This window comes from Pagrus pagrus (assembly GCF_965226575.1).
Source record: "Pagrus pagrus genome assembly, chromosome: 16".
Classification (NCBI taxonomy): Eukaryota; Metazoa; Chordata; class Actinopteri; order Spariformes; family Sparidae; genus Pagrus; species Pagrus pagrus.
The window spans coordinates 4,340,782-4,364,047 of record NC_140200.1 but is presented as its reverse complement, the minus strand read 5'-3'; the positions used below and the strand labels follow the sequence as shown (position 1 = coordinate 4,364,047).

The 23,266-nt window shown below is 42.1% G+C and overlaps 1 protein-coding gene across 1 annotated transcript; it reads right to left on the bottom strand.

Moving 5' to 3' along the window:
• Positions 1 to 287: 287 nt before the first annotated feature.
• Positions 288 to 23,266, bottom strand: LOC311271342 (uncharacterized protein). The gene is made up of 10 exons (XM_084376957.1): positions 23,040 to 23,266; positions 21,037 to 21,941; positions 20,269 to 20,445; positions 18,985 to 19,384; positions 14,051 to 14,822; positions 4,653 to 4,762; positions 4,442 to 4,567; positions 3,690 to 3,796; positions 3,262 to 3,443; positions 288 to 2,219 (listed from the first exon to the last, which is right to left on the bottom strand). The coding sequence occupies exons 2-10, from the start codon at positions 21,914 to 21,916 to the stop codon at positions 2,055 to 2,057; spliced, it is 2,919 nt and encodes a 972-aa protein (XP_084233083.1). The 5' UTR covers positions 21,917 to 21,941; positions 23,040 to 23,266; the 3' UTR covers positions 288 to 2,054.

Sequence of the window (23,266 nt, the reverse complement as noted above, 5' to 3'; positions counted from 1 at the left end):
CGTTTGATCCCTGGCATGGAAGCCTCTATTTAAGCCTGTCAACGGTCATCACTCTCTCTCCCTCTCTCTCCTTCTTTCTCTCTGTAAGAGATGGAGAAACAGACCTGCAACCACTGGATTTGATCAACTCAGTCAGGCACACTTAACCCTTTTCAGGAACCAGGAGCCGAGGCTAAAAACCAGCACCTTTTCTGCTACCCCTCGCCTTCAAGTATCATTGTTGATTGATCACCTCGCTCGAAAAAGAAAAGAAAAGGCAGACGCAGATCTGTGAAAATATTATTTTATTTGTAGAGCTTCGCAATGAGCATGGCTCTCAGTCATCATGCTCCAATTTCATATCATATGTTTGTCCAAACCACACAAGAGCCTTATGGTTCTTCGAGGAAGTCTCGCTATAGTTGCAGCCTGACAACAAGCCAAAGACGATAAGCCCCAAGACGAATTTCCATCCTCCTCTGCGCGGACAATGAAACTTTTGAACTTGAACTTTAGGCTGCGGATGTTGAGAGACTCCTCGTAGCGGAGGAAATGTCTCTTTGATGAAGGGGGCTGGAGGGCAGGGCTCCTGACCATTGTGGACCTGGCCTGGAAGACGCTTTTCATCGCAGCACTAATGGCTCTGCCTAATCAGGCCTGATTGGGGCTGCTAAATAAATACTCTCTCCATTCATAATATCATGTGTAACTTAAGACAAAATCAATACCTGGACTGAACGCTAATAGCCAGAGGCAGAACAAATGTCTCAGCTCCGGCTGCAATACACTTTTCAGAATGCGTCTGCGGGTGACATTGGCGTGGATTATTATTTTTTGATTCTACCAAATAAAGGCACGTGAGGATTTTTCATATATTAAAGGTGCAATATGTAAGAATTCATACAAACAGGGGGGCAGCGTATCACCGGAGTAACCGCTAACTGCTGCTGAGTGTAGATGCTGTTAGCTAGTTAGCTCAGTCAGCCGTGCAGCTAGTAGTGGTCCAGAATGGGAGCTCAGAGTGGTTCTCTGAGAAAGCACAGGCTGGGGCTAGCTGGTTAGCATGCTAACTTTAGTAGATATCTCTGCAACAAAACACAAAGACATTTTTGTTATAATGTCAACACTGCTGTTTCATCACATTCTGTTGATAATTAGTTACTTTTTGGATGTTTTAAACACAGTTTCTTCCATAACGCACCTTTAAAAAGCGGCTCCATATCAGATTTTAAAGGTTAGAGCTTCAAACAGATTCAAGCATACAAACAATTCAGACACAGGCTTTGTTCTGAGCTATCGATCCCGCCCATCATCGAGCACGTGTTCATTAAAAATCAATCTCTCTACAAATCAATCTTTCAGAAGCAGGAGTGAATTTCAAGATGTGTTTAAGCTCAAGGAAACAAAAACAACTACAGCAACACCTACAAGTTAATGAATGACAATCAAAAAAAATGAATCAACAGTCATATTCAGCAAACAATTAGCATCCATCATCAATCACAGATGAATCAAGGTGTCTCCCCAGGAGCCAAAGCTTGATCATAAACACTGGAGCTGGACCAGACTTCTGTGGGCTTAAGAATAAATAAAGTGAACGACCCTGACATCAGCAGCTAGTAAAATGTTTGGCCGTTGCGGACCGGTGGAGAAACGTATGAAAGAGAGCTTTGTGTGATGAGGAATAAATACAGACAGACACAATCATGTTTAAGTTTCACAGCGGCAAAAATCTGAATGTAGTTTTAAAACCTGTGAATTCAGTTAAATGCGCTTGATTTATCGCCCGCTCCACTTCTCTTCAGCCGTGTCTGTTTCTGTAATTGCGACACCATGAACACGATGTGCTGAACCTCTGAAATCCATCACATCTGGAGCTGTGAAGCAGTGTGGACCTAACACGCAGACATCTGCAACATCTGACCTGTTTACTATGAAAGACAAAAACTTCAGGTTTTCTTGAAAAAAATGCCACCGAAGAAGACTCATAAGGACAGTCACATGTATGTTTTAAAAGTGATGTTTTTTTTGTGTTACTGGTTTATTTTGTTTGAGCTCGGGGTCGGTTGGCGACTTTACTTGGCCAGTCTCCTCGCCACGTCTTTGTAGGCCGTCTCGATCTCGGAGTCGGCGGCGCAGGTGTTGGTGAACTCGTCGCGCGTGTAGGCGTTCTGCAGGTACCGCCACACGCCCGTCATGTCGGAGGGGATGTCGTAGTTGCGGTACTTCTTAGCGACGACCTGGGAGAGAAGGCAGAGCCGTGACGTCGACGTGAGCTGAAGACAAACTTGATTTATCCTGTCAGACATTTCATTTGGTGGATCAAACGTTTGTTACATTCAGTGCATCCCAGGGGGAATTCTGATACGGGTTGTCAGAGTTTACATTTTTGTAGCCTGATTTCATTCAATTTGCTTCAGTTACTGCTTTTTTTCAGTTAAAGGTGCACTTTGCGGTTTTAGGAAAGAAAACAGAGAAAATCCTTCAGCGGTTGACTTTCATGACTGAATAAACCAAATTAACAAAATGTCCAAACACAATTTCATCCTGTTTTACTTTGCTCGACCCTTCTGAAGCCACCTTTGTAGCTTCAAACACTGTTCTAGGGACCTTATTTCCCTGGATGACTGTTTTTTTTATGTGGAAAAACATCAAATAAGCATTTTTGAGTTTATATTTTGGCCTTATTAATATTGTAAATATGACTTTAAGAGTTTTTATTCCAGAAACTACATAGTGCACCTTTAGGAAAGTAATGTAAGAACAAATGACAACCCCCTGGATGATTTCTATGCTGCATATGTTAAAATGAAAAAGGAAAAATTGTGACAAAATGTTATTTATTTAATTATTCATATTAAAGTTATATACACCCTTTTTTAAAGCCAGGGTTAGGCTTCACTTTAGCTGCTAAGCTAAAAGTGTTAGCAAGCATTCCATCTGAAGTGAGTGCACACACTAAACCATGCATCGAGGGTGTAAATAATATCTTTTCAAATCAATTTGGGATCTCAGGGCTTCTGGAGACTTAGATTATGCCGGACAAGCAGATGGAGCCATTTTATGTTGTTTTTCAGCTATTATTTTACATTTTAAGTCCCTGTCTACTTCAGTTGTAGGAGAATGCTGCAAAGCTGTTTTGCTGTTTAGCTCCTGAAATGTTTTGTGGACTATGAAACTTCCCCTGACTTTCCATCAGCATGAGGTTCAGGAGACAATGACTGAATGTTTTATTTTTGGCTGAACTTTTCCTCGAACGTTAATGAACATTTCCCTCTTTACCTTGACTATGTGCAGTTTAGGCAGCAGGTTGCAGTCTGCGAGAGTGAGCTCGTTTCCATCGAGGAAGCTTCGGTTGGAGCCCTTCTCCTCCTCCATGCTGTCTGCGTCGATCTCATCCGGCAGGGTGCTGTTCAGGTAGTCGTCCAGCTTCTTCAGGGCCCGGGTCAAACCCTTCTCTAGAACTGAACGCACAAGGTGTGGATGTAAGTACGGTGAAAGGGAGAAGTGACATAACCTGTGAGGGGAAAACTTCACTAGGTGGCAGCACAGCAGAATATACGAGTCAAAGTAAGACTCAAATACTGGACTCTGCTACTACCTAGTGGAGGAACATAATAATGGCTCTCACACACTTTATTCAGCTTGTTCTGTTGTGTGTGTGTATGTGTGTGTCTGTGAGTTTAAATGGCACAAAATGAGCGGCCCACCGGCGTTGGCCTCTGGTTTGGTGTTCTTGATGTAGGCTGAGAACTTGGCGAAGATGTCATTTCCAGCTGTGTTCGACTCTCTCTGCTTGGCGGCCAGTTTGGGATACCTGAGCAGACGGCGAGGGGACAGACGGAGGCAAGGAGACGCAAGTCAGACCAAAGCATCTGGATAGCATTAACACCTGGACCTGGAGCTCAGCTCAGACTGAAAACATGTTACACATTCACACACCGGGCTTGGCCGCCCGCCCCTCGAGCTCTCTCACACTAAGGTCCATTTAAAACGTAAAAAAAAACTTTGCAGGCAATAAAAGAAAGATTTAGTTAATCTGACGGGTTTTCTCTGCGACCGCTCGCACACTACGTCTGATTTTTTTTTCACTATTTTGGTAATAACAATAACAAAAAACAATAAACCTGTCTTGATTTTTCTAAAGTTACACTGTGGCTGATGTAGAGCAGCTAATAGAGCAGATATAGTTCAGGTTTTTGTTTTCACGTATCAAATCTGAGACACGCATATATACTCATTCACAAAAGATTTACAACAGCCATAAAGAACAAACAGCTATATCAGTTCACATCAGTCGTCTAATAGCACATGTTTACTTTTATTGGACTTAAATGTTTCCTGCCCTTTCAACAGCGCTCCCGAAGTGAAATAAATCCAGCGAAACGCAGCGTGTGTGTATAGTCAGCGATATAATCTGATACTGTAAACTACGTGTTGTGAAACCTTCCAGTTGAATTACTTTGGAGGGCTGAGCGTTTCCTCCAGAAACTCCTCGATCTTGTTGATATCGGTCTTGACCTCTCCGTTGAAGGTCAGGAAAGGAGGGTGTGTCCCCGGGGCCAGGTTGTGCAGATCCGCCGGCTTTCTGTAGAGGAAGCAGTGTGTCAGGAGGAAAAAAAACGGTAAGTGCATAAGTGTGTTTGTGTGCTGGTGGCTTCCTGTGTCCTCACCTTTTGAGGTCGACGGTGGTGACGTTGAACACCACTCCTTTAAGCCAGAGGATCATGAAGAGACGCTGAGAGAAGGGACAGTTGCCGATGCTTTCTCCATCGTTGCCCGCCTGCAAGAAATCAAGTCAGAGTGGTGAAATGTGACATGTAGTGGAAATATAAAAAAAATACACATACAGTGGATTGACAAGAAATGACCACAGAGTTGAGTCTAAACATTTTTGACATTAGTAGAGCTGCCAGGTGATTAATTAATTAACATAACAATCTGCTCACATATGAACAATAAAAAAGTGATTAAAACATTGCTACAAACTGTTGAATACCACGACATTTTAGAGGCAAATATTGAATTCTTAACTAACTTTAGTCACTAGTTTCTTTGCAGATGCATGCTGCATCAGAACCAAAGCAGCCCATTCTTAAATTAAATCATTACCTCCACCAAGGAGGTTATATTTCACCCATGTCAATTTGTTTGCTTGTTGGCTGACCGAACAGATTTCCATGGATGGTTCTGGGCCCAGAAAAGACCTCGTTAACTTTTGGTGCTTATGCAAACTAAGGGACATATCAAGGAATTTTTCCTCACTTTCTTTAACATTGCGAGATAGACCGCTCTAAGCCCTTTTCATTAATTTCTCAGGGACTAATGCATGGATCTAGATTTTATATAATTATCAGATCTGATTATTGGCAAAGAGGATAATAGTCATAATATAGTATAAAGTATATACATTAGACATGCATGTACATTTAATACGAGATGCTTAAAGTTTTAAGTTATTCATATGGGTGACTTTTTACAACACTGACATCATCTGAACAAAAAAAATGAGCATCCGCAGTTTCACAAACCTGCAGAGACTTAAACCTGAGAGACTTTGGTTTAACAAGCTTTTTCTTTTTGTGTTCTTATCAACACTGTCTTCCTCTCTGTAATCCCTCAGATACCTCGTCGGAGAGGTCAGAGTACAGGTTGTGCTCCCGCCTACGAAAACTAGCAGGGATTAAATGCTCCGGGGCACGGGGAGCTTGAACTCAAACCTTCACGAGGAGGGACATTCCCCCTTTCTTGCTACACCGGCTTTCTGCGGTCGGGAAAATCTGTGGTCGCAAGGTTGTCTCTCGGACAGCCTGGCAACCTTGCTTCTATAAATTAAATACTTGTTGGATTTAGCCGACTGTTATCTTTGACTTTTATTTGACCGGTTAGGTCGCTGAGAGAAGCGTCATGAGTTGTATAAATGTAAACACTACGCAAACTCACATAAACACGTCAGCCCTTAAATCCCTGATAGAAATTTATGATAAGGTCAGAGTCAAAGCAAAAGTACAGTCTGGGGGCAGATTGAAGCAGCACAGTCTACAGAGCTTTGTGCCTTACAGCTCTGCATTTATCCAGATGGTTTTAAAATGAGTCCCTTAACTGCTTTCTGCACAGAACAACAAGTTTTCCTCCCTGCAGACACTCATCACTTCCTCTCCATCATATTCTTATGTACGTGCTGTGAGCTCATGTGTCGGCATGTATGGACACACAGCGGAGCATCAGCAGTGACACCTGAGCCACCGGCACCAGCTGAATTATACATAGTGATTCCATCAGCTGGTTCACTGGCCAACAGAGCACCGAGTGCAGCGGCCTGCAGACACACACACACACACACACACACACACACACACACACACACACACACACACACACACAGAGAGAGGTCCACAACACAGCAAAAATGAGTGCAATGACCTCAGGGTCAGCAGGCTGAGCAGAGATTTGACAGTGGAGGCAGTCCCCTTCATTTATTACATAAGAATCTGGGAATTAAACTTAATTTAATCAAGAAACAAGTGGATTAAATGACAGTGTGTGCAATTTTTCTAACACAATCTTCAAGAAGGCTACTATCACAAATAATGTTCAATAATTTACTTGAATGCAGCACCAGCCTTCACCTCACAAATAAAAGATACTACACTGAAGTGAAAAACATTGAGTACGTGTGCCCGACAGCACAGCGCTGCTCCTAGCAAAGACCAGAAAACAGAGCTGTCAGTCTAAAAAGTAGCTGAGCCAACTGTATGTACGCCAGCCATTGATGCTCAGTGCTGTCATGCTGCCTGAGCGCATGTGATGCTTCTGTCCGTGCATTGTTATGGCTGGGCTCAGCGGCACGGCGGTAACACAATACACGGCCAGCTGATAATGGCCAATCAACATCTAGAACATAGGAGGACAAAAGCTGTCACACACAACCAGGGCCTGTCGGCACAAGGAACGTGAGCGCATGGAGCCGCTGAGTGATCTGGGGATGAGTCCACCGGAGGCAATGTTACTTCACATGAGCCATCACATATATCTACACTGTTTTAGTTTGTCTTATTACACATTTAAATGAGAATAAATGACAATGTATCATTACCAAGGCAGTGCAAACAAGACAAGTCCTCATGTTTTTATGTTTCCTCTGTTTCTAGGTTTATATATCGATATTATATTGTTATTGTGATATGCGACTATATATCGTCTTAGATTTTTGATTTTGTTAAATTATGATACGGCATAAGTGTTCCTGGCTTAAATGGCTGCATTACATCAACATTACTGATGATTAATTATCAAAAATCTCATTGCGTTAATATGTAATTGAATATTGTGACAATATCGATATTGAGGTGATTTTATCGCCCAGTGCTGGCATTTTAATAAAGTACTTTTAAATAGATTTGAGAGTAAACATTCAGATTTATATCTTGTATCGCAATTAAAGCCTAAAAATTGTAGTGATATTATTTTTAGGCCATATTGTCCAGCCTCAGTGAAAATGCATCTTTCCATATTCCAATAGAAAGATCAGATATTAGGGCTGAGAGATAAAATGAGTAAATTATTTTTGCTATTTTAATTTCAGTATAGATAATTAGCTATTTAGATTGAACTTATTTCATTAAACTGAACTTAAGTGTACAATTTGCCCATAAGTACCATGTTTCTCAAAATACCTGAGCTTTACGAGACGATACGATACGATACGATATGATATGATAAGATACAATACGATACGATACGATACGATACGACAGGCACCTACACAAGGAGTGCTGAGCTACTGCACATACAATACAATTCGATGTGATGCAGCTTAATTGTCGGTTTACTCTGAAATTCATTTTGCATCCTCCGGCAGCTCCGCTCAAGAAGTCTGAGCATGATCTCGTTGGGGGTTGTATTAGTATTAGAAGTGTTTGGAGGGTTCAACAGGTCTTCACCAGAGATAGCAACGCTTTTATTCTCAACAAATGGTCAAGCCCCTAAAATGTTGAATCCCGTAATGCAACCAATCTTTTTTTATTTTCAATATAAACACACACATGTTTAGAAGTCCACATCCATGTTCGTACGACCCTCCTATAGCTAAGGTTATCCCGATAGTGCCACAGAAGACATCATCTTAATGTGTAAAACTGCAGGAAAATCCCTTTAATGACCATGTGGAAACCAATCGTTATGATTTCATCAAAAATCTGAATCTGGTCATTGGGTTACTGACGTGAACTGATGGAGCCTGTTGTCACGCTGCTACACACTTTCCTACGATGTATTGATCCTCTCAAAGAGCTCAGTTGCTACATTAAACAAAACGCTACATTAACCAGAATATATTGTGTCGTCATGATATGTTGAACAGATGAGTGAAGGTCTAAATCTTGTGCAGGGCTGATGCAGCAGCATAGTTCTCTGTCCATCTAGGTCACACCTCAGTGTGGCAGCAGGAGGGAACAAATATTGGGGCTGCAGCTATGGAAACCAAGAAAATATGAGGTTTTGTGCATCAGACTGGATCTGCCCTGAAAACACCTTTTATAAAATAGGCCAAAAAAAAATGAGAGTTTCATTGTGCTGCAACAACAGCAGAACTTCGTGGATGATCATGCTTGACTCGAGCCGACCGAGTGTCAGTGAACTTTCGGTTACCTAGCTGACCCGTTTCCCAGGAGGTGGACCGGCTAATTGGGTCAGTGCATCCAGGCAGCGATGAACCTTTTCCACCTGCCTCAGGTAGATTCATCTGCCTCTAGCATTTCCCACTGGGCCTCGAGCGCATGTAGTCGTGCAGAACAAAACAACACTGCTGTGTCTACTGGAGGTGGCACTTCCAACTGGTGCTTTGATCATTTTTTGCTCTATTTTCGGTGATTATCTGGAGCATCTTTTGATCCGTGCGCTAAAATAATGCCATGAGGAATATAAAAGAACAGATTTAATGGACTGTGAGTGAAGAGAATTAGCCCACCAAATCTAAAATTAGCATCTTAGTTCAATAACACAATGCAGTTTTCCCTTTAAAAAAACAAAACAGTCTGCTTTTAATGGGCTAATGGTACCTCAGCAGCTTCCCACCATCAACAGGCAGCTTCAGTATCACTGTCACAACAATCCCGGGTCAGCATAGAGAGCAGTGTGCCAGTGCAACTCTACCTCTGCTATTGAGTTACATGAGCTCCATGAGCGGTGCTATGCTGAAAATCCCTCTCATCTACTCTCTCTTAAAAAACTTTAGAAAATACTGTAACCACAGCTAAGTCTCTGTCTTACCTTGACAAAAAGTTCGATATCAGGGTCTCTGTCTTGACCGTTAGTGGACATGATGCCTTGTTCTGGCTGTCACCTTGATTCTTAAGTCGCTTTTTTTATAAGCTAAAGTCCTTTCCTTATCCTTAGAGGGTCTACATCCTCCAGAAGAAAGGTGAAGAAAAAACAGAGATTATCCTCTCTCCGCTCAAAATGATCCCTGGCAACTTAAGGAGTTGTTTCCTAGTCCCTGAGTCAAGATCTCCACCACCTTTTTTCAGGCTTGTTTGTGTCCTTGTTTGTGAGGCTGAGAGCCGGTCCAGGTGGCAGGTAGAGAGCCCCACGCTCTGATTTGGACGCAGATGGAGAGCAGAGCAAGCTCTCACTGACACAAAGTGGAAAACAGGTGTCAGTCTAGTAGACCAGGGGGTGGAGCCCCATCCCTCTCTTCCCACCGCTGCAACCAAACTCCCCTCACACACACACACACACACACACACACACACACACACACACACACCACCTCCTCTCTCATCTGTGTCACGGCTCCTAAACTGGTCACATCACTTTCTTACTCTACTCTGCTCTTGTTGCTTCTTGAGGTGAGATCAGGTTGAAGAGGGTTTTTTTTTCCAGAAACCTCACAAACTATTGAGAAATATCATTACTTTTGAGTTGAATCCCCAAATATCCCGCCTCCATAGCATGTGTCACTTTTTGTACGCAGCATTCATATTTAACGCTCACGTGTTTTTGACTCGCAGGTTATATTTGATCACCAGCAGACGACCTGCAGAGGATTCCTTAATCAATTATTCATGCTTGGCTTTGGTTTTTAAGGCAGGAGTTGGCGTTCGCTGATGGAAAAAAAAAAGGACGTCTATGTAGGGCAACAAAAATAAAAAGCAGGTCTGACTGCAAAAAATCTTTATCAGAAATTGACAGGCGCTCACTGTTTTTTTTTTTTTCATCTAAATGGGCACATTTCTGACAGATGAAGAAGAAAAAGATGTGTCATCATTCGTGCATTTGAAAGTCAGATGAGAGCATAATAATAGAGAGACACATGAGGTGGCTGGAGCAAATTTTTTAAACGGTTTCTATTTATAGAGCAGCCCCCTCTCCTGGCTGACATACCAACATGCGGCACAAGCCAATTACTGGGACCATCGCTGAAGCAGTTCATTATCAGTGTTCATGGGATGTCGAGTGTGTTATTTTAGGTTTTTGGTGGATATTTTTGTATAAGCGTTAATCAAGGTTGGAGTCTCAGAGAGCTTCACGGCACCCGCATGATGAAAAACAATACATGATAATGAGCCCAGAGATCTCGTTCGTTACTCTTTCAACTACAATCACATTTGGCTTCAGTCGTTCCACATGGGTACAACTGCATTTCAATGCATTTCAGAGAAGCTCGTCATAGTTTGTAGCGTCTTTTATAGGTAAATACCTGAGAAGATACTTTATTTAGCTGGTTTTATGATTATTAAAGCAATATAGTGCAGCGACTTATGTCTTTCAATGTCACTTTCAATGTCAATTAATCTGTCACTTATGTTTTGGGCCAATTGATCATTGTTCGGACTATAAAATATAAGGAAATAGTAAAAAAAATAATTAAAAAGTTGATCAGTGAGATGACTTCCTCAAATATACTCCATATACAGTTTTGGAAAATGTCAAAACGGACAAGATCGACACCACTCTCATATACTGTATGTCAAGTAAATATACAGCTTAGGGTTAGCTTAGCATGAAGGCTAAGAGGAAAACAAGTAGCCTCTTAATAGCCTACATTATTACAGAAAAGGAAAATGTAACAAATGAAAGATTAAATCATCGAATTCTGTTAAACCTTTCATCTCTTTGAACAGAAAAGTTGCATTTGTGCTCATTGTAATCTCTCTTTGCACTCATTACCAACGTGTTCCTCTTCAAATAACTCATGTAATCATTAAAGGAACGGTTCAGCACTTTTAATAATAGCTCATTTTTTCTTGCCAGGAGTTTGATGAGAAAATGATTAGCACTTTCACCCCACAAATGTGTTTGTACACACTGTTTAGGTGGATTTAATAGATGATTAATAAAGAATTGGCTAGCTTTAGAGGTGGTGGTAGGTCGATTTCCAGTCTTCATGCTAAGCTATGCTAACTGGCTGTTGACTACCAGACAGCTAGGACAGTGGTATTAATATTCATATCTACGGCTGCATTTGTCACTCCGAGCATCAGAGTGGCACAAACCGGACCGTCGGTAAATTCAGAGCGCCACGTTCTTAGAGCGACATCCATTTTCAGATAGGATTTATGAACGCGCCCCAAATGCCCCAAATCTCAAACTACTACTTTGAGAACTTTGAGACAAAAGGAAGCTCAAATCACTGACTTGTCGGGCTAATCATTCACCCCAACATCAAACAGTAACAGACACCTTCTATCTTTCCAGAGCCAAGGTGGAGGGGAGTGTCTGAACTGAAGATAACTTGTGTCGACACACACTCGTCGAACGTGACAACACATCCGTCCTGTCGATATAAGCATTGTCTTGATTTTGAGGTGTGAGAGGAGCGCCGTCCAAACATTGGCAGCGACTGCTTCAGGCTCTTGCACAGTGAGTGTTATCTCAATCACACAGGACGCAATTAGAAAAGGATTCCCTGTGAAATTAGTTTTGAGTGATAGTATTTTCTCCAGCCTTGTCACAGACAGCGGGGGGAGGAGCCACATGGACAGATCACCTCATTACTCTCCTCCCTGGTTTTACAGCAGTTTGGTTTATGGCGGCCGTTGAAGATTAATCTGTTGGGAAATCCACCCACAGGCCGGAGAGGAAAGAGGGTGGAGGGGAATGAGGAGAAGAGGCCAAGTGTGCTATCACTTCCATGGTGAACTCTGGTCCACATTTATCATAATTGTGATATAATGGCGTCATGATAGTATATCCGTTTGTGCTTTTGACCTTTTGTACCGTAATTATGGCAACATGCTGGTTTCCGATTGAAGTGAAATCCTACATCCCAACAAATGTTTCTGCAAATCATGAAAACGTTCAAGTTTTTACATGTCAAATGTCTTTAAATTACTGACTTTCACATCGGGAGGTGCAGGGGACGGTGGTGACGTGGGTGAAACAGTTCAAGATAATGTTTCAACATTTGTAAGCATGAAACTACTGGATATTTTTAACTTGTCGGGACATTTTCCAGCCGTGTTCACGGTGAAAAAAATGAAAAAAATTTGATAAGATGTGGGGACATTTTCCAAAAGATTTTGTAGTGACAAAACTGTATATTTCAACGAGAGGTCAGAACATTTTCCAGCCGTGTTCATGGTAACAACACTGGATATTTTAATCAGATGTCGGGACATTTTCAGATCATATAGTTGGCGACTGAACCGAATATTTCTGACGAGACCTCGGGATGACTCCAGCTGTGTTTGTGCCAACAAAACAAGGTATTTTAAGCCAAAAAACTAACATTTTACTAACATTTCTACCTTTCTATTGGTGACTGGGTTGAAAAATCAGCTGCAAGGACGAATATATCCTAAACCAGAGGAAGAATTTTCCCTTGTATGTTGTTCTTATGATAATGGCATATTCATGAAATTAACTCTTGCCCCAGTGGCTGTTGCAGCTTTCGGAGGGAGTCTGAGCTGTGTTGACTGCAAACACCCACTTTTTCATCTGACCGTAGACTTTGTTTATATAATATGAAGACATGACAATTTGAATATTTTGCACAAACTACCACTGTCACTCCCTGTTACGAGGCCATTGTTGTCCTCAAACAGAGCTCGTTCAGTCCTGCCTCCCCCCCTTGACTCTCAATCTCTGTTGCCCAATCAGCAAAGTGACCCCTGAGTGTACTGATAGTAGCCTCCGCCTCACACACCGGCTCTATCAGAGACAGCAGCAAAAACACACAGCTAGATTTGCTCAAGCGTGGAGTTCACCCCTGGTTTCTATGGCCGTACAGTAAACAGGTTAATTATTACATCAGGCCGCCTCGGGGTTGAAGGCACTGACAAAGAGATCGCTGCTCCGCTGACTTTTCTCCCTCAAATCAACACTCTGCTATTGATTTTCTTTCGTTTCTAATCACCGATGTCAAAAAGTTACATTTAAATAACATTCACATGAAGTTAAGCTTCAACGGAAAACCATCTGTGTACTCTGGCTATAAATACGAGGATAAGATTTGTATTTCTCTCATATGTTACCTATTATTTACTTTATCATTGTAGTTGATAAAGTAAATAATAAATTTGTTCTGTATTGTATGTATTTGTTCAATATGACCTACAAAGGGTGTCCACACAGTCAAGTCAGTCACGTCCTGACTGTGGGGAGTGACAGGGAAATACCCAGAGCACATCATCCGGTGCTGGCTATATTGTTTTATGTGATTATTATCTTATCATCCGAGGTTAATGTTGTCATTAGTCATGTTTTTTTGGCACACCAACATCAACATCCATAAAAACAGATTGACGTTACACTTCAGGAGGGTGTTCCTCAATATATGACCCTAATCTAGGACACGCCAGATGTTGTAATGCTGCTGTTGTCCTACGGTTTAAATGAATGTTCAGACCCCAAAATGCAGAATATTCAGTTGGTTGACACTTATTTAAGAGGGATTAAGGTCTGTACTGTGCAGTGTTGGTTTTCCATGATGAGTAACCAACTGTGACACCAAACAAGAAAAAAGCAAAGATTTCTGCACAGTAAAGACACAGCATGGCTTCAAGAGGCCAAAGAGAAACTTTAAAATGTAGAAGCAAACTCTTTCAGACGTGTTAGTCTTCTGTCTTACCTTGACAAAGAGGGCGACTTCAGGCTGGCTGGGGTCCGCCGGCGCAGCGCTGCTCTCATCCAGAGTCACGCTCTCCAGAGTTTTCAGGGTGTAGTCGACGGTCTCCTCCTGGTCGGTGCTGGTGTCGTGGTGGGTGTAGGCCATCAGCATCCCATCTTCAGCGTTATCCTCCTCCTGGGTCCTCGGCGGGTCGTCGCACGCGTCTCCGGGGGAAGCGGAGGATGCCGAGGAGGACGATGAGCGCCTGGATCCGTCGTGCGCCTCGCCGTTCACCTCCACCACCTCCTCCACCGCCGGCTCCGGCTCCACTTCTACCTTTTCCTCCACCACTTCCTCTGCTTTCACCTCCTCCTCTGCTTTCACCTCTTCTTCTGCTTTCGCCTCCTCCTCTGCTTTCACCTCCTCATCATCGCTGGATGAAGAGGACGAGGAGCTGTGTTTGTCCTCGTCCCTGGTGTCCATGTAGTCCGGCGAGCTGCGCTCTCCCTCGGCAGGGGCGTGGACCTGCGCCTCGCTGACCAGCTGCTCCTTGGCCTCCTCACCTGCGCTCTCACACTTGGGCTCTCGGTCGGGGCTCTCAGATCCATCACTGCGCTCTTCGTGCACACTTCTGTCTTCCACTGTGTCACTGATGTTGTCCATGTTTGCTGGTGGTGGGTGAGCTCGGGGTTTAACGTGGAGGAGGAGTGCTGGAGTGGTCAAAGTGGTGGCACACGGTGCGCCTGCCTCTGACTGACTGGCTGAATGACTGGCTGACTGACTGGCTGAGCGGCTGCCTGGGCAAATTCCAGCGATAACTCATAAAAGACCTTTGATCCTTCAAGTTAACAAGTGATTCATGCAGGAGCTGAGGCCTGAGCCTTCAAGGACATGTTGGCAGGGAGGACACCTCCATTTACGTGTAATACCTCCAGAGCAGAGACACACAGAGCAGTTGTATTTTATATTTTTACATATTCTTCATGTCAAAGTGTGAAAATAAAAAGTTGGGACAATTTTGACGGTTTAACTTCATTTCTTAAGTTTTGCCTTTGACTTTTACATTTTCTACAACATCTTCAGGACTAGTTCACTTTTTTTTGAAGCAACTGATTCGCTTCGTTTGTTTGTTAAATATGTTAAATATTCACTTTAATTTATGATATTTCATGTTTCTGAGGGACTGTATGAAAATGATTTGAGGAGAAGAAGAATATCTTTTAAAGTTAATAGTATACTTATAGTTATTACACTGTTAATTAACAGTGAAATGCTGTATAAACCATTTATTTAGCAATTGTTTATTGTAAATGTTAGTAAATACTGTGTAGTTCACTTATAAACTTTATTTTGATAGCTATTATAAAGTTGAGGTTTATAAAAATGTTTTACAATTACTCAATAAATAATATAATATATCATTATATATTAACAATATAATATATTATTATAATATAATTATAATTAACTATAAATTTACCATGTATTAATGATGGTGATTATAAGGTATTAACATTGTTTTTGCTATTTCACCACAGCTTTATATTTCATTAATTTTATTTTTATTATCTGGTGTCCACATGTGGTACAAAAATGTTACGGTGTGTAGAAATAATTGCATAATGCAAAAATCATTTTGATGGTACAGTGTCTTGTTGCAGGATGAATGGCGTCTCTGTCTCAGCCACTCCGCCCCATCACTTGTGTCTGCACTATGTAACTCCAGTGACTGTATCACATGTTTACTTCAACACACAAGTTTCAACACATGACATTGTTATGACGTAATGAGTTTACGTCTGACAGATTGTTAAAGACCTGCGTATTGTTTTTATGAAAGTGGTGTTGCAAAAATTGTACAAAATGCCAATTTCTACATAATGTTGCTATAAATATTTACTTTAAATTCTGATTTTTCTTTTTTCTAAGGGGCTGTACAAAAATGATTTGAGAATAAGAAGTTAAAATCAAATGAGTCAAGGTTATATATATATTTTGAATATTTTTTACTTATATATACTTTCAAAATATATATATATATATATATATATATTTAAGTTGATAGGTATTTAATAGTTATAAACAATGACATGCTTTATAACCCATTTATTAAGCAACTGTAAATGTTATTAAATACTGTGTAGTTAATCTGTAAACATTATTTGGACGGCCAACTGATGTTTATAAATGTTGCTTAATCCTTTCTTTGTTTGTTAAAAGTGAAAGAACTCATGTTTAATTAACTATAAATGTACAATTTATTAATTATGCTTATTATAAAGTCTTACCAATTATTTTTTCTTTTTACTGTTTTTTCTCACCACAGTTTTATATTCTATTAATTTTATTTGTATTATCTGGTATCCACATGTGTGTATCCACCCATATAACTGTCATATAGTCCCAAAATGATAACAACCTGATGTCCTATTGATCACACACACACACACACACACAGAAAAAAGAAATATACAAGTTGTTTAGTTTCACAGAAGTCCCTTTAATTTCAGAAGACTAATTGCATCAACATGGCAAAAAGATAGTTACTTTTGTAAATCATATTAAATCTCCATATTTCAAATCCAAGTTAATAATCAACTGAGAAAAAAAACCTCATCTAATAATTATTATTCTTTAGTAACAATTCCAAGTAAATCATTTTTAAATATACTATATTTCATTTATCTGTCAACAAGTCAGGGGAAAATTATCAGACACACTTCCTCTTTTAATAAAATAAGACAATTATCAGAAAATTAACAATTTTTCATACAAATGCTTTTTCAATTTATGAATTTAAATTTTGTAAAAAGTATCTATCACAGTGTTGTCTGTCATTTGTTTTTGGGCACAGTTATTAGTCAGTGCATCTAAAAGCATAAAGGAGAAAATTGAACCAAATTTTTCTTAAACGATGCTGGAAAAATATTAGATTTTATTTGCAGATTTTGGATTTCTACTTGACTTTCTATGATTATGCTAAATCGAAAAGCTTTTTGGTAAGAGGCACCTAACTTTTTTTTTTTTTTAATATATATATATAATTTCAAATAGCAACTACGAACAAGAAGTGCAAATCATACATCACCTAAGAAGCATCCAACTACTGTCCCCTTCGTTCTGTTTCATTTCGATCCTAGTAGTGCAAATCAGGGGAACAGTTCTTGCAAGTCATGCCAAAATAGTCTTCTCAACCAGAGCAACAACAAAACCCTTTTAAAATCCCTATGACGAAATACTGACCAGTAGCAATTGCACTTCACATTTCACCAACAAATGACCATGGCGATGACAGTCAAATGTATGAAGACGAGGGTTTACCACGTTCATCTGTACAGAAAAAATGCCCTCAAACTCTACAAATAAAAACGGACTCACACACAAACGATTGCACACCTCAGAGAGATAATCTCCGTTAAGTTAAAAAGGCAAATGGTAACTGACTACTAAAGAGCGAGGCCGTGATGTGATCGGCTCAATGGAACGACCTACACATATGAGCGATGGCCCTGGCACATCGAGTGAAAACCTCAGTGGGACAATCTGCATCCGAGTAACATTCATAAAAGATACCGACCTCAGCCGACCTCCAGGAACGAGATGAGGTTTGACTACTCTTCTGATTAATCACAGCATTTTTCAAATAACGTATAATTCAGTGCTCGGACCACGAGTAGAACAATCGGTGGCAAAAACCTGACAAGGCTTACTGCGAAGGCCGGATAAACCACATCTCACTACCGCTGCTACTGAGTAAAGGTGTCAGTGTGCTTCAAACAAAGTCGGGTTTTTGGGCGGCATCTGAGACCTTTGAGGAGGCAGCTGGATTTCCATCTCGCCAGGCTTTAATCTATGTGCTTGTTGTCGAACCACCAATCGGTGTCCTGTGAGGAGCTACTGGCAGCTACTGGCGTCGTTTAGACGTGACGACCAGCGAGAGATGCAACTGCAACCTCCTCAGAGGTTTGCATAGATGCCGCATCGGTTATATCAGAGCTGGAGAGTATATCTCAGTGAAAGAAGAGCAAAGAACGCACTGAAGGCTTTTGTCTCCACCCTTCTTCTTTGTACTTTTTGCCCAACAGTTTTCAAACAGGACTTCCCAGATGGTTCTGTGTAACAAACCATGATCTGTTGCTTTGTTACGCAGATGATACTGTGCAAGAAACCATCTGGCACGTCATGTTAGCCTCCCTCCACTCCTGACTGATGGTGGCAGAGCGGTGTCTGCCCATTTTTTGTAACAAACCTGACAATCCGACCTCACGTCCACTTCACGGCGCTGTGTATTCAGGAGGAAAGTAGGCAGAGTTTGACCTTGAAGCTCTTTTGCTTTCCTATGCGCAAATGAGTGCAACACCATGAATGCCGTCGATTGAAAGATTGTCTGAAAGTGTGCACAGTTATTGCTTCTTGCCCTACTTTCTGTCTCCCCTCTACGATGGCTGGCTTTTCACCACCACCTTCAGCTGCAAACGCTTCTACCTTCAGGCGAAAGGGGTTCATTTCAAGCACACTGACACCCTCATGTTATTCAAGTCATGGTTTTGGCCGACAAAGGCTCACACTTGCCAGGTTTAAATTCCACTCTAAGCTTTGAAGCTTTACTTATTAAATTACAATGAAAACAATGAGATGATATTGGGTAAATTTTCACAATCAAAGCAAAGCTACTATAAAGCCCATGTAAAGGTTTATTATCTTGATTAAGCCTGCATCAGAAGCACACCCTGGAACATTTCCCTTACACTCAAGCAAGCAAAGTGCACCTCTATACGTGATTAGGAGGTGAGATTACATTCCCTTGATCTCAAACCAATATAAACAGCAGCGCAAAGGCGTTTAGTCGTGTAAGGGAGGTGTTCAGGGGATGCTTCTGGACAGAGCGGACTACCTTGGGGAGCAATACCTCCTCTTCTTTTACGTCTGCCGTCATTTCCCGTTTCTTCAGCTACAGGTGCAAGTCCTCTTGCAGTAAGGGCTGCGACATCTCCCAGCCTTTGTGCTTCAGTGGGTACATCTGTTTGATCGTCATTTGTCTGATGTAGACTCCCAGAAAGCCCAGCACCAACAACACACCGAGGAACGAACCCCAGACGGGGGCGTAGGAGTATTCCTTGACCCTAGGAGGGGGGCTGGGCGTGGATTGAATTGGCTCTTCGGCCAGCAGGTCCTTCACGTTAAAGAGGGAGCCGTTGTTTGGTAGAGGTCGGATGGACAGGATGTGGCACATGAGGGGGTAAAGGTCAACAGCGGACATGGAGGTCTTCACGTAATTCTGACGAAAGGCCGGCCCGTGGGCCACAAACAGAGGCTGCATGCTGTGTAAGGTGTTGTCATAGCCATGGTTTCCCACTGGAGAGAGAAGAAACGAAATACATTAGTCACATTGGTAATCATTCTTGCACTGTTATTATTATTCTAGAGACGTCACCATGAATCACAGGCATCACTTTTCGTTTAGAGATTTATGAAAACTGGCACTGCTGCAATCTCAGATGATTTACTACCATCGCTGCTTGCCCCGGCAAACTGGTTACTGCTAAATCAATCACTGCGGCGCACGAGCAAGACTAAAAAATTACATCAAAACACACAAGCACAAAGCCATTCGATGAAAGTTAAGACTGGCTAACTGCTGCTCCTAAAATCTATCAGTGCTATTTCATCCCTGAAGAAGTGACCAGATTCACACATCAATACAGTTTAACAGTGATGCCTGTGACAGCGGCATCAGTGGGTTTAACTACCATCAGTACAGTACAGTATCTCAGACTTCTGACTTTTAAGTACCGTTGCAACCCAATACTACATATATCCAACCAGGCAGTCTCACAGCTGCAGACTCAACGAGGTAATCTTACTGATTATCAAGAGATGAGGAATAGATGATGTAATCTGTGGCTGCAGTGAAAAAACTCCTGCCCTCCTTGATACACAGTTTGAGATCTGAGAGTCTGAAGAGGAGGCGTTTGAAAAAAAATACCTGCTTGATTTGAATTGGATCAAGGAGAATAACTGCACTGCAAACATCCAAAACCCACACACACACACTCCTGCTGTTTTTAGGGAAAATAAATCTGCCTTTCTTTGTTAATTACAGCTGGTATAACATGAGCTAGCTTTGGTTCAGTGTCTGAAAATAAATCTCCTGAGAGGCTATTAATAGAGCAGTAGGAACCTGCCGTTTGAAACAACTGGATAGAGTAACTCTGAGTACTGAGGTTTAAAACACGTACACATGAAGGGCCCGGTCCTGTTCTGCATGATGGTCCAGCCCTCCTTGGCCTCCAGGATGATCGGCATGATCCTGACGTTGTGTTGATAATGGAAGTGTGCAGGAATTTCCTCCTTCTTGTACACCACCATGTTGGGGTTTGCATCCACCAGCAGACTATAAACCTCCTCAAGCCTCCCTGCAAGACAGGTGATAAAGCAACGGTAGAAAATGTCCACAGATACAAAAATTTGATTTTAGGATAAGAAGCAGAATAAGTAGGAGAAATTAATCCAAAAATATATTTATAACTGAAGAAAATACCCCCCAAAAATATTCTAAATTAAGCTCAATGTTCCTAAAATGTACATACATCACAAGGGTCGAATCGGCCACCTGTTAAAGTCATACTACAAAACAAATAGAAGGCTACAGATCACCAGAGAAACTACAAACTGCTGCTAACTGTAGCTGCCGTAAACTCGTTAGCTCAGTTAGCCGTGCAGCTAGCGGTTCGGACTGGGGAGTGTTAATGTTTACACTGGGAAGGTTTGGGTGGTTAGCATGCTAACTTCTGAGATTTCTGCAAAAAAAAAATACATAGAAATCATGAATTCAAAGCTGCTATTTCTTCACTTTCTGATGAAACTTTTATTTTTTTTTACATGTTTTCAACTCAAATTCTTACATATAGCCCATTTAAAGGAGTTATATTTCCCAAAATGGCATCCAATTTCTTTAATCAAGTTCATTGACAGTATTGGATGTGACACATGTTTTAAAGTGATACCTTCTTTGGGCAGTATTCCCACCACTGGACTCTTATCCACCCAGGTGTACAGGTCTCTGCTCACATACACATCCAGCTCTATGATCTTATCAGCTGAGAGCTGTGCCATGCCGTGGTCGCTGGTCACTATCAGGTTGACTTTCTCGTACAGCCCCGCCTTCTTCAGCTCGTTCATGAGGAAGCCGAGCTTCTCGTCGATCCCGGCGATGACCACGTCCATGAGGGGATTCTGAGGTCCCAGGCTGTGCCCGCTCTCGTCCGGCTCCTCCCAGTACAGAACTGCAAAATCCACTGCTGCTTCTTTGGGTGCGGAGAACCACTCGATGATCCGCTCCACTCTGGTTTCAAAGGAGACCGACGCGTTATACTGGAGGAATTCATTGGGGTACATGCCGTGGATCTTCACGTCAGACCCCGGCCACATCGCTGCCCCACTCCGGCCTCCAGCTTTCTGGACGGTCACCCAAAGAGGCACCGCCTCTTCCCACCACTGCGACTCATAGATACTGTCCGTCTCCATGGAGAAGGAGCGGTTGAGAACGGGATCATACATCTCGTTGGCCACGATGCCATGAGACTCGGCGTACAGCCCCGTCACCAAGCTGTAGTGGTTGGGGAAGGTTTTGGTGATGTAGGCGCTCTCCACCTGCTTCACCATCACCCCCTTTTCCATGAGGCTGTTGAAGTTAGGCGTCGGGACCCGGTCAATGTAATCCCAGCGGAAGCCGTCGAAGGACAAGAGCAGCAGCTTTGGCCGGTCCGTCGCGCTGTGGCCCCTGTGTCCGTGCTGGTTCAAGTGACTGAGAGAGACCAGAGGCAGCAGCAGGGCCCACAGGCAGACCAGAGGACTGCAGCCTCCTTGCGGCAACAGGCCCAGCATTGTGATGTGTGTGTGACGAGACAACCTACGAACACACACAAAAACTTCTTAGGAAGAACTGAGTGAGGCGAAGCAATTAACCTTTCGTATCTGGACAAAAGTATGCAGACAAACGTGCTCACATCTGTCTGTTTGATTAGGATCTGGGGCTGTTTTAGTAGTTTCATCACGATACGATATTATAACGATTCTTTGGACAACGATACGATAGTTGCCGACATCACAAAGTCTGCCACGATATGATTTCAATTCAATTCGATACAGGGGCCTGCGATCGATATGAGATAATAAAAACAAAGCACTGTTTAGAAAGGAGCTGCACATGGATGGAAACAGTGACACAGACCTGCCGTGGGAATTTCAAAATAAAGGCGTATCTTAACGATATCGGCGATATGAGTCGATGTTTTCACTTTGCATCGACGCTATTGGATCGATATATCGATTCGGATAGTTGTATCGTTACTCCCGTATTAAATATGAGAATTTAATGTGATTCTCTGTTGGATTACATTGTAAATTGAATATCTTTGGGTTTTGAACTGTTGGTTAGACTTAAATAGACATTCAAAGATGTCACCTCTGGCTCTGAGACCTTGTGTTGGGTATTAAATGATCATATCATTAATCAGTTTATTGGAAAACTAATCAGTAGTGCAGCTGCAGCATTAGAAAAAACATTAAATTCACATTAAGATCAGTGTAATTCAGCTTTAAAGCCCTGTCACATTCCTGAAATAGCCCAAATTCCAGCCCATAATAACAAGTGTTGTATCAGGACATTGAGATGAATTTTAATATATCCAGCTCTTCAGTACAGAAACCAGACAGGAGACATTAGCAGTGAGGACATGACGGGTCAGGAGGGCAGTGATGTCTCTGGATATATAATAATAACAAGCACAAACAAACTATTTAATGACATCAGTCACATAAAGAGGAAACGGGCTCCTCGGTGTTTGAGCTGCGCAGCTAACAGCTGCAACAACACACAGCACCGGCACCGGGTCCAATTTCACACGAGCGGACCGGCTGAAGCGACGTGAAGGAATTCAAACGCACGAATTGAAAAAAAAAACACACACACACAGGCTGAATGTTGTGTTGCTGTCAACAAGCCTACCTTGTTATCGGATCCTGCACTGGCTCGCCTTCTGCGCTGCACGACGAGATAAACAGCCCCGGAGGAAGTCCCGCCTCACACCCCGCTGTGTGTCCGTGCGTGTGTCTCCCCTCTGTCGCTTCTTCTAATGACGGATATTAAACCAAACGAGATCATCTGAAGACAAAAAGGCTGTCCGGCGTTTCCTGCAAGTGCATGCTTCGCCTCAGAGCTGCACCCCCCCCAAA